The sequence below is a fragment of the Sinohyriopsis cumingii genome, unplaced genomic scaffold, assembly GCF_028554795.1.
Source record: "Sinohyriopsis cumingii isolate HCF-2022 unplaced genomic scaffold, ASM2855479v2 utg000356l, whole genome shotgun sequence".
Lineage (NCBI taxonomy): Eukaryota > Metazoa > Mollusca > Bivalvia > Unionida > Unionidae > Sinohyriopsis > Sinohyriopsis cumingii.
This window is the reverse complement of record NW_028315891.1, coordinates 88,584-100,927: the sequence shown is the minus strand read 5'-3', so window position 1 is coordinate 100,927 and position 12,344 is coordinate 88,584. Positions and strand designations below refer to the sequence as shown.

General features: G+C 33.5%; 1 protein-coding gene across 2 annotated transcripts in view; it reads left to right on the top strand.

Annotated features, from left to right (window-relative positions):
* The window catches only part of LOC149774277 (protein mono-ADP-ribosyltransferase PARP14-like), a 116,661-nt gene that overhangs the window by 89,062 nt on the left and 15,255 nt on the right, over positions 1–12,344 (top strand). For both annotated transcript variants that reach the window (XM_089945509.1, XM_089945510.1), the window contains exons 20-23: positions 2,398–2,562; positions 3,628–3,839; positions 8,412–8,814; positions 9,298–9,449. In XM_089945509.1, coding sequence (XP_089801635.1) covers positions 2,398–2,562; positions 3,628–3,839; positions 8,412–8,814; positions 9,298–9,449 — 932 coding nt within the window. The remainder of the gene's footprint in view (positions 1–2,397; positions 2,563–3,627; positions 3,840–8,411; positions 8,815–9,297; positions 9,450–12,344) is intronic.

Sequence of the window (12,344 nt, the reverse complement as noted above, 5' to 3'; positions counted from 1 at the left end):
AATGTTTTACAGATATTTAAAACATCTGTTTGAATCGATGACTCTCAGATCTAGAAACTGCAGTTGTTACTGAGTTCAGATTCTTCTCCTAGCATTTTGTTTCATCTTTCTATCACCACATTCTCACCTCTCGACTACCTTATTAAAACAGTCCCCAGCCATTAACAGTCCCCAGTCATTAACGGTCCCCAGTCATTAACGGCCCCCAGTCATTAACGGTCCCCAGTCATTAACGGTCCCCAGTCATTAATGGTCCCCAGTCATTAACGGTCCCCAGTCATTAACGGTCCCTAGTCATTAACGGTCCCCAGTCATTAACAGTCCCCAGTCATTAACAGTCCCCAGTCATTAACTATGCAGAGAGGGCCAGTTTGAAAATAATTTTACTTTTAGCACATACTACTTAAGAACTGAACTGTTCTTTCTTCCTATATAGATACCATCCAGTTTTCAGGAGTCCCATCATTTCTGTTTACCATCACTGTTGTTTTGATTTTGTGGACAAATGCACAGATGGAGGATGTTTCTGTTTTAACTCTGTGGGCATATGCAGAAAAGGGGGGATGTCTCTGTTTTAATTCTATGGGCACATACACAGATGGAGGATGATTCTGTTTTATATTTGTGGACATATGCAGAAAAAGGTGGATGTCTGTTTTAACTCTTGGGGTACATGCACAGAAATGGAGGTGTCTCTGTTTTGACTCTCTGGGCACATACACAAAAAGGGAGATGTCTCTAAATACAGAAAAGACAACTCATTTGGAAACATGGTGTATTTAACACAACTTGTGTGACCATTTATCTCCAATAGCAGTGTACTTACATACAGAAGGAAAGAGAAACACCATAACAGCAACAAGTGTTCTTTATTGGCTAGCAAAGATATAACACAATCTAATTTACCTTGCCTGCTTCTTACTGCATTGATGATTGAACATGCCAGGCACACAATAACACAACCTAATTTACATAGCCTACTTCTGACTGCATTGATGATTGAACATACCAGGCACACAATAACACAACCTAATTTACGTAGCCCACTTCTGACTGCATTGATGATTAAACAAACCAGGCACACCATCACATAACCTAATTTGCCTAGTCCACCTCTGGCTATCATTGATGATTGAACATGCCAGGCACATCATAAAATAATAGATTATTTTTTTGGCACAAGGAAAAATGATAATTTTCATTTGCACACAAAGTAACTGGACAGCAAGAAAATGAATTATTTTTTAATGTTCAGATAATATAATTAATGACAATAAATAATGATGTACACCCTAAATTGCAAGAACAGCTAGCTGACCTCTCTTATTGACTGAGGAAATTGCATGACACAATGTAGATTACTTGCACTGCATCATGTGTGCATTTGTAGCCTGTGCCAAAAATAAAAAATTTAAAACATTGTACTCTATATCTTTTTTTAAAAATATGTAATAGTATAATTTGTGTTTTATTTCTTACTCTCTGACTTGTTTGTAACTATGTTTATAATAATACTTTATTAAAGATTAGAAATTAGGACCAGTCTAATTCAATGTATATCTTTGGCTGTTTTCCAATGCTCAACTCTGTTCCCATTTTAACACAGAATTCAGGTGATAGTTATACCAAATATTCTTTGCAATTTTGAAAGATATTTGCTTGGAGTTGTATCCCTTTTGAAAATAAACTTACGAGTCACAACAATTGAAGTAACAAATGCCATATTTAAAACTTTACAAATTTGTATTGATCCAATAATGTTTTCAATTGAATGATCCAAAAGGTATTCTTTGAAGCAATAACTTCTAATTGTATGCACCCCAATTGCACGTAGAACCATTTGAACTCTTATAAGTCACATCCAACTGCAAAACTCCACAGACCTATTACTGCCATTGCATAATGCACCAGCAGATCTGGATCATTGCAGTTTGTTAAGAGTAATCAGTAAAACAAACAACACAGACCCTGATCTGTCATTGCATTATGTACCATCAGATCATGTTGGTTGCAGTTGGACTCATATTACAACCAAGTATATATGGATATATGGTATGTGATTTTATTTGCATGACAACATAAGACAGTGTCCATAATTGAACATTGTATTTTATGTCTTTGTCCAATTTAGCATTATGGATAGAAGACAACATACTGGAAACAGAAAATTCACAAGTTTGCATCAATATATAATGATATAAAATTTCAAACAATTATTTTGTGTGTGTGTATACATACATACATTATATATATATATATATATATATATATATATATATATATATATATATATATATATATATATATTATCCTCATGCAATAATTTTTATGTTAAAACAAGAATTGGTTATTAAATTACTTACCCATTGACCTTGACATTGATCTTGTGCCTACCAGGTAGAGGTTGCACTGCAAAAGATATGGCTGTAATTATGCTGGATACAATAAGGGACTTCTTAACTCAAGTTAAAGGCAGGCATCACATGCAAGAACTTCGGATTGTTATCTTCCAAAAAGACATGGTGCCAGCCTTTTTGATGAAGTTTGCAGGGGTTGCTTCAGGTTAGTTGTTTTGCCAAAGTCATGCTAATAGTAAGTATCAGTGATTGTTATACGTACAAGGATCTTAAATGTTACCGGTAATTAAGTATATATAGCAAGGTTTTATTTTTAACCTTCTTGACTTGACAATTGCAGATAGTTTCATCAAGTGACAAGTTGTTTCCTTTGGACAGCCATGGTTTTAATGACTGTAACAATTACATCATGGCAGGTCACACTAAAAACATAATTTTGAATTCTCAGTGACTAAAATATTAATTGGAGTGTGAGTTTATAAAAAATAAAGGCCTTGATTTTTTTTTTACAATACAAGCTCATCAACAGGATAGAAATCAGTAAAGAGATTTTAAAAAAATTTAAAATTTGTTTAATTGTGAGTTCTTAAATTTACATCTTTTAAACACAAAACAGAATTTACAAGCAGATTTAGAACCGGACAGCTTCTTTCAAAAACCACTTGTCCATTGGTTAAGAACCTTAAGATATATAACTTCAACCCTGCACAGTTGTATGATCACATTTGAATTTATTTTTTTAAATATGCCTACCTTATTTCATGTTTTTCAAACCCTTTAATTTACACAATCCAGTTATCAAGATAATAATTATTTAAATGTATCATATTCTTTTATACATTGCAATTTTATTTTTTGGAAAAGTCTTTTACGTATCATACATAAAAATTGTACTAAAAAGATTGACATTTGCAAAAAAGATCAAAAATACCATATTGCCATTTTATTTTTTTAAAAATTAATAAGAGAATATAATCATGATAATATACAATTAAGGTGGGTTTTATGGTTGGCTTTGTTTGGTTTTGTATTATTTTTTTAACCTCATGTTAAAATTGAGAAGGTTCCCATTTCGAACTGCTTTGAAAATATGCCAAGATATGATTTAGATTGTCCAATGATGAAAGTATTGTTTTGTTAAGAGTATGTTATAAACGGTGATTAACTTTGGGCACATATTTATACTGTTTTGTTTTTGAAAAAAGGAATAATTATTTTTTCAAAACAAACCAGTATAAATGTGAGATTACTTCTCTTTTATATAATACAGTTGGAGATGGCACAGGCATGGCAGCAAAGTCAAAAAATTATGGTGGTAAATCAGAGCCATTTCAAGGAAATTCTAACCTAAATGTGACCATCTATGCTGGCTCAAAGCGAGACATTGACAAGGCAGTCAAGATAGTAGAGACAACAATGGACAATGATTGGACCTGCAAGCCAATTACTGATCCCGGTATCAAACATCTCAAGCCTGCACAGGTACAGTTACACAGCATCCATAGCAGCCAAATCATCTTTGCATGGAATTTTCACCAGAATACTTCCTATCATGCATTATTATTGGTCCTAAATAAAAATGGTTCCACTTGGACTTCCATTATGGCTGCCCCAGCAGCCATCATGAAAATCTACTTCTGTTAAATGGATGATTATATCAACATAGGATTTTCACTAAATGACTTTTGATAATGTCTGGCTGGTAAAAGGGATGCTGATCTGGTCTCCAGTATGGCCACCATAGCAGCCATCTTGAAAATCCTGTTATCGTTTCTTTACCGGAATGAATGATCATATCAGTATGAGGTTTTCTTTAAAGACTTCTTATGATGTTTAGTTAGTCTTAAATGAAAAGGGTGCTGATCTGACATTCAGTATGGCCACCTCAGTAGCCATCTTGAAAATCTTGTTATTGTTACTTTTCTTTTTGTGCAGAATTCTTATGGCATCTAGTTGATCTTAAAAAAAATTTAAAATGTGCTACTCGAAAAATGGAAAGTTATATCAATATTGGATTTCACCAGAAAATTTCAGATGTCTAGTTGGTAGTAAATGGAATTGGTTCCAGTCTGATATCCAATATGGCTACCATGACAGCTATCTAATAAATCAAGTTATTCTGGCTCCTTATAAATGGAAAGTGATGTTGACATGGTGCTTTCACCATATGACTAATTATAATATCTAGTTGGTCCTAAATGAAAATGGTGCCAATCTGACCTCAAATATGGGTGCCATAAAGAACATATTGAAAATCTTGTCTCTAATTATTCAGGATGGATGGTTCTATCATTTTCACCAAAAGCAGTCTAATGTTGTCTAGTTTATCCTATATGAAAGTGGTGTTGATCTTACATCCAATATGGTTGCCCAAGTTGCTAATTAGAAAATCATATCACTCAAGAATATGAGAGATTATTTTAACACTCTGTGTTAGAAAGAAGAGATGGCCTTATCTTGAATTTCTAGAAATTCTTTTTGGATAATAGAGCATCAATCCATTCAAGGGACTTATGTTTATAATATATGTGTTGCCAACTATAACTTTACCTTCCTGCCTTGAATAGTTTTCTAAAATTGACATGATGTGATGTTTGTTAAATGTAATTGTGGCCTTTCCTGCTTCTGACAAGCCTCTCACAAATTTTATTTTTGCTGAGTAACATTTCATCATTTTTCTTTAAAACTTTTATAGAGTTGTGGCCCCTGTTTGACTTATGACTTTGTTCAAGCTTCCATTTGGCTTCCTCTTGATAATGATTGAAGGATTTAAATCAAATTTGTGAGGTTGAACATTAAGAAGATCTAGGTCAGGTTCAATGTAACTAATTTTATTAAAAATATTATAGCATTATGGTTCTTGTTCCACGTGAAACTTTGCCCTTCTGTAGTTTTTCCATTCCATAACTTTTGAAGAACTTAATGGACAGGAATTAAATTAGCTCTCTCAGGCTTTACACAAAAAAGACCTCAGTCAAGTTTGATTTTTTTTGTCACAAAATATTTTACAGCATTTTGGCCCCATTTCCACTTAGAAGTTTGATTTTGAAATTCTTCTTTTGAAAGATTTCATTGGTTGAAACCAAATTTGGTAACAGGCTTTTTATTCAGAGGAACTATCTTATATACTCACTGTTATGTTAAGTCAGACTGCTTGTATACCCACTTATAAGTTAAGTCAGACTGCTTGTATACCCACTTATAAGTTAAGTCAGACTGCTTGTATACCCACCTATAAGTTAAGTCAGACTGCTTGTATACCCACTTATAAGTTAAGTCAGACTGCTTGTATACCCACTTATAAGTTAAGTCAGACTGCTTGTATACCCACTTATAAGTTAAGTCAGACTGCTCGTACACTCATTTATAAGTTGCAATTTAAGTCAAACTCTTTGTACACTCACTTATAAGTTAATTCAAACTTCCTTCCATACTTACTTATAAGTTAATTCAAAATAATGATATAGTCACTTATAAGTTAAGTTTAAATATGTGTACACTCACTTATAACTTAAGTCAGACTGCTTGTACACTCACTTATAAGTTAAGTCTAACTATTTGTACACTTACTTATAACATAAGTCAAACTACTTGTATACTTACTTACAAATTAATTCAAGCTTCCTTTCATACTCATAAGTTAAATCCAAATACTTGTATAGTCGCTTAAAAGTTAAGTCAAACTACTTATACACTCACATATAAATTGAGCCAAACTACCTTGTATACTCAGTTATAAGGTCAGTGTAACAATTTGTACTCACTTATAAGCTAAATCAAGCTACTTGTACACTCACTATAAGTTAAATCAAACAACATGTACACTCATTTATAAGTTAAGTCAAACTGTTTTGTACAATCACTTATAAGTTTAGTCAAACAATGTGCACACTGAAAAGTCAAACTACTTTGTAAACACATTTATGAGTTAAGTCAGACTACTTGTACACTTGTAAGTTGAGTCAAACTACCTTGTACACTCACTTATAAGTTAATTCACACTACTTGTACAATCATAAGTTAATTCACACTACTTGTACAATCATAAGTTAATTCACACTACTTGTACAATCATAAGTTAAGTCACACTACTTGTACAATCATAAGTTAAGTCACACTACTTGTACAATCATAAGTTAATTCACACTACTTATACACTCACTGATATGTTAAATCAAACTAGTATACTCATAAGTCAAACTCCCTTGTATACTCAGTTATGAATTAAGGTAAACTACTTGTACACTCATAATTTAAATCAGACTGCTTTGTACACTCACTTATAAGTCCAACTGTAAATTGCACAGATCCATATCTATCAGTGCATAAAATGGATGGACAGGTCTGAGTCTATGCAGTTTGTTAGGAGTAAACAGTAGAACAAACAATAATAGACACTAATCTGCCAATACATTATGTGAAGGCAGATAAGTGTCTGTGTTTTTTGTAGTTGAACTCAGCTTATTAGCAAGTATATATGGTAATTCTAACTTGACCCTGTAGTTGCAGTTATCTTGATCCTATTATTGAGGACATCCACGTCATATAGACACATCTCTGGTCCATGATCATTGAGGACATCCACATGATATAGACACATCTCTAGTCCATGATTATTGAGGACATCCACATTATATAAACACATCTCTAGTCCATGATTATTGAGGACATCCATGTCATACAGACACATCTCTAGGCCATGAATATTGAGGACATCCACATTATATAGACACATCTCTAGTCCATGATTATTGAGGACATCCACATGATATAGACAAATCTCTAGTCCATGATTATTGAGGACATCCACATGATATAGACACATCTCTAGTCCATGATTATTGAGAACATCCACGTCATATAGACACATCTCTAGTCCATGATTATTGAGAACATCCACATCATATAGACACATCTCTAGTCCATGATTCTTGAGGACATCCATGTCATATAGACACATGTCTAGTCCATGATTATTGAGGACATCCACATCATATAGAGACATCTTTTGTCGATGATTAATGAAGACATCCATGTCATACAGACACATCTCTAGTCCATGATTATTGAGGACATCCATGTCATATAGACACATCTCTAGTCCATGTGTATTGAGGACATCCACATGATCTAGACAAATCTCTAGTCCATGATTATTGAGGACATCCACATTATATAGACACATCTCTAGTCCATGATTATTGAGGACATCCACATTATATAGACACATTTCTAGTCCATGATTATTGAGGACATCCACGTCATATAGACACATCTCTGGTCCATGATTATTGAGAACATCCATGTCATATAAACATATCTCTAGTCCATGATTATTGAAATCTCATGTAGATCATACAGTATGAGAGTACACATGGTTCTTGTTCATGTACTCGACAGTGGGATGATTGTAAGGTTTTCTGAATGAATATCAACCATATAGAACTTTCACTGGCTTGTGTTAAAGCTGGATTAGAAATGAACACTGACAGATGTAATTACAAAACTTATGTGCCCCATTATTTTTAAATGACTAACCATGGACCTAAATGCAGACATATATGGACTCAAAGAAAACTACATGTTAATTATTGAGGGATATTGTTATTTCCATCAATGTAACTTTAAACTTTAAAAGCAAAATAACTGTAATGTAAAGGATATGTATTTGTAAATAAACACATATACAATACATGCACATATTATTCACAAGCTTTCATGTTATATGGCAGTTCATTATATAGTACAATCATTGGTTACGGATGCAACTAACATGGAGAGAGAGAGAGAGAGAGAGAGAGATGTTAATCAAATGTCTTCACCCAAATAGCTCATACTTGTCCAGGATATATTGCTGCTATAAGGCAGTGGGTTTTGATCCCTGGATTTATATAATCCTTAATCCATTATCTCCACACATTATTAAATGAGCACATGGACTAGATCCTACCTTCTCTAATCACACATAGAAATCCAATCAAATTACTCGGTTTTATTTTCACGAAAATAACCTGCTGTTCAGTTGTATAATTCATGGTCTGTTGATACTTTCAGAGGGAGGAAATTATCAAAACAGGTAAAGAAAACAAGGTCGACTTGAAAATTGATGAGAAGCAAGGTGAAATACAGGTGATGGGGTTATTTGCTGATGTTATGCCCATTACAGACAAAATTCATCAGATACTGCGAGAACAAGTACAAAAATATCATGAACACAAGGAGGCTCAGCTTCTGAAAAACATGGTCAAATGGTTCTACATCAAGGACAAAAAGGAGGTGGAGTTCCTTACAGACAGAAATATGATGATTGAAAAAGCTTTTCAGGCCAAGAACAAGACTTTTAAACTGCTGGGTAGATCTGGGGAAGAATTTGAAATAGATTTTGAAAAAATGGTTGAAAGACCAGTGAAAGACCCCAAAACACAGTTCCCTGTGATAAGAAGAGACTTAATAAGAGGTAAGAAATGTTGATTAGAAAGTTGTAAACAAAACAGTAAAATATATTATTCATTATCTGTGCCACCTATTTTAGAATGATGTCTTTTGGCCCAGACTCAAAACAAAACACAAATGTATTTTTGGTATTTAAAGCTACCCCATTTTTTATAATATGAACTTAATTTTTACTTGATGGCTCATTTTATTACCCTGGTTATTATCAATGGGCAGGTACCCAATTATCCGGATACCTGTTGACAGGCATAGTCATAAGAAACATGGCTACAAAAAGCCTGTTTAAAAGGATAACACCATTACCATCAAGTGATCGGTTTGTTTTGGTAGATTTTACTGTATGCTGTAAATGTATAATAAAGCAGGCAGAACTGTAATGCACATCAAATAAATTTTGCTGCGCTTAAAACCATCCAGAACTATTTTTTACAATTAATTCTGTCAGTTTTTATGCATGCCATGACTTTTTTTTGTTTCATTTTTCAAGATGCAATTCAAGTGGAAAACCCCAAACACTGGACAGATATGAAGAGTAATGAAAACGTAAAAGTTGTTCCCCTCCATTCTTCTGATCCGCAGTATATAAAGGTAGTCCGAGAATTTCAGCAATCTGTCGGCAGTCAGAGACAAATAGTCAAGGTAATACAAATGGATAGCAAAATAATGCATGTTGTTACAAATGAGTAATTTTGTAATGAAGTTTGGTTTGTTTTGGTGCTTCTAGGTTGATCTGTATATGATTGTTTTTTAAAATAGAGCCAGCTACTTCTTCAACACACTGACATGAAGTATTGCTGTTAACAAAACTGAAAGTCTAAGAGAGAAGCAGTAGCATGTGTACTCCCGTATAAGTCTGTACAATTTGTTTGGAGTAATCAGTACAACAAACAACATAGAACCTTATCTTGTGAGATGGTAGATTACAACATAGAACCTTATCTTGTGAGATGGTAGATTACAACATAGAACCTTATCTTGTGAGATGGTAGATTAGGGTGTATGTGGTTTACAGCTGGACTGGATTTATAAGTGAGTATATTCAGAATGTATCATCTGCTTCCTGTGTGCATTACCAATGATTTTAACAATAGCTTGGCATGGGAAATAATTAGTCTTTGAAGGTGAAGAAACCTTTTTAGCTCCGTTTATTAAAAGGGTGGCCATGTGGTCTAAGATGTTTGCCTTTATCAATCATTGCCATTTCAATTTTGTCGACATGAGTTCAAGTCTCAGCTCAGTCAGTATTGGTATGTGAGAAAGCTTGCCATTAGCATTCCATGGGGCAGTGGTTCTTCCCGGAGTCTTCCCAGTTCTTCCTCCACCTGATATTCTGGCCATCATATATAGTTTATCATGTTATGAAAAATGGTGTTAAACTTGCACAACAAACAAAAATTAAATTTATTAAAAGTCGTTTTCAATCCAGATAAATAGATGTAATACTAAAATCTGATACTAAATATTAGTTTTGTCTGGCATATACATGTTTTTAAATGTTGAAACTGTGTCCAGAGGGGAATCCCAAACTCTGTCAGTGACACAAGTACAGATTTCAAAGACTAATCAAAGCAAATGAAAGAGCAAGATGTCAGTAATATTACTACATGTTGTGGTTCAAGTTAGTTTACTCCCATTTAAGTTTCAAGATAGCTTAAATGATTTCTGCATTCTCCTTTGAATACATTAACATTAGGACTATACGCCTGATATCTCCTGATCCAGTTTTACAGAAAAGATGACAATTAATCTTTTCTGTCTACATCATTTAGACAAAGGGCAGTAACTCTTGCCCTTCTCTTGCAATGCTAGCTGTTGCCAATTTTAAGCTTTGCAACTATATGCAACATCATATGGAATACATCTCCTGTTAATCAAAGTGTGTGATGTTCAAGCCATCCATTAAGTATTCTGGATTTATTTGGACTAATATTGATTCATGAGCAGTTGGTATGCATTATTTTTTTAAAATTTGGCTGGTATTTTGTGAAATTTATCACTTTCTCTGACCTGTTAGACCACAAGGTACAAAATTTTATTCCCGAAGCATGTTGACTTTCAGGTGTTTGTACATGGTGTCTTTACTTTGTCCACTCTGTTTATAATGGATGTTATTTAGAGAATTATTGGCACACTGACGAGTTAATTTATCTATTGTTTCCATTTCTTAATAATTTCAGAAACATGTCTTCTAAATATATTAAATGCAAGAAATGAAAGGCAAGGAAAGACACATACAATTTCTGCCTGGTGTGTTTCAAATGTACCTTTTTTTCTCCTTCCATCATATCAGCTGATTTACATGTATGAACTAAGATCAATCTCGAACAACAAGTTATATTTACCTAAACCAAATTCTTGAGTTTTGTAAGAAGAGTTTTGCTTTTTCTGGAGCCGAACTTGAAATTCCATACCACCTTGATCAAGTCAGCTGTTTTATACCAAGCTTTCAAAAATCTTTCAAGTGAACATCTACAGAAACAGTCATTTGTATGATTTTCTTTACTACTACTTTTACAACATTGCTATCATGTACTCACCTATAATGTTTTACACATGTTCATCACTACTAATATTTGTATGAATCCTGTTGACAGTACTCATCCTTGAAGTCTTGTGCATATTTTATTGTAGCAGTAGATCATTGTCTAGTTTTTAATAGCACTTGTTGTCTAAAAGACACCTCATCTTGTAAAAATTGTGCATTATATATATATATATATATATATATATATATATATATATATATATATATATATATATATATATACAATATCATTATTGAATGCCTCATGGATGAATGGTCAGTTGACCAAATAAGCTTCTTCTTTAAATAAAGTTATTATTATTATTATTATTATTATTATTATTATTTTATTATTATTATTTTATTATTATTATTATTATTATTAATCTTGGAGGGGCTTCAGATTTTGTTTATCCAACCCCCTCCACTTTCTTCTAAATGAATGTGCCTTCAGACCGGGTGTTCTTCAGTAGGAGATACAGTCACTAGTCATAAAACAAGTAGTGGTGAATATACAAAATTAGTGATTCCATTTGGTTCTATTCACAGCTGTTCCTTATCAAAAAGGCCGATCCCTGACCGGAATCACCTCAACAGATTCATTATTCAACTGAAGTTGAAGGTGGAGATGGTGACATCTGTTTGACTTTCCATCTGAAGGGATAATTATGCAATCAGTCACAGTATCACAGATGCCTTCTTTCATGTCCCTACCAGTTTTGAGTCCTTCCTTTCAATCTAAGTATCAGAAATATCAGCTGCTGGGTCTTCACCAAAATTATTGATTATCATCACAGTGTTTCAGTTAGCGTCTCTATGGCAATGGCATTGTATCTAGATTATCACAAAACAAACATATGGTATATTCTATTCTCCTCAAGGGCAGAAGCAGTCTTCCATCCTTTTGAATCATCTTGGTTTTTTAGCGCACCAGAAAAGATCTGACCTTCACCCCTTTTCCAGTCCATGTCAGCATTGCAAATGAGGTATGGTCATTCCTGTATGAGTGG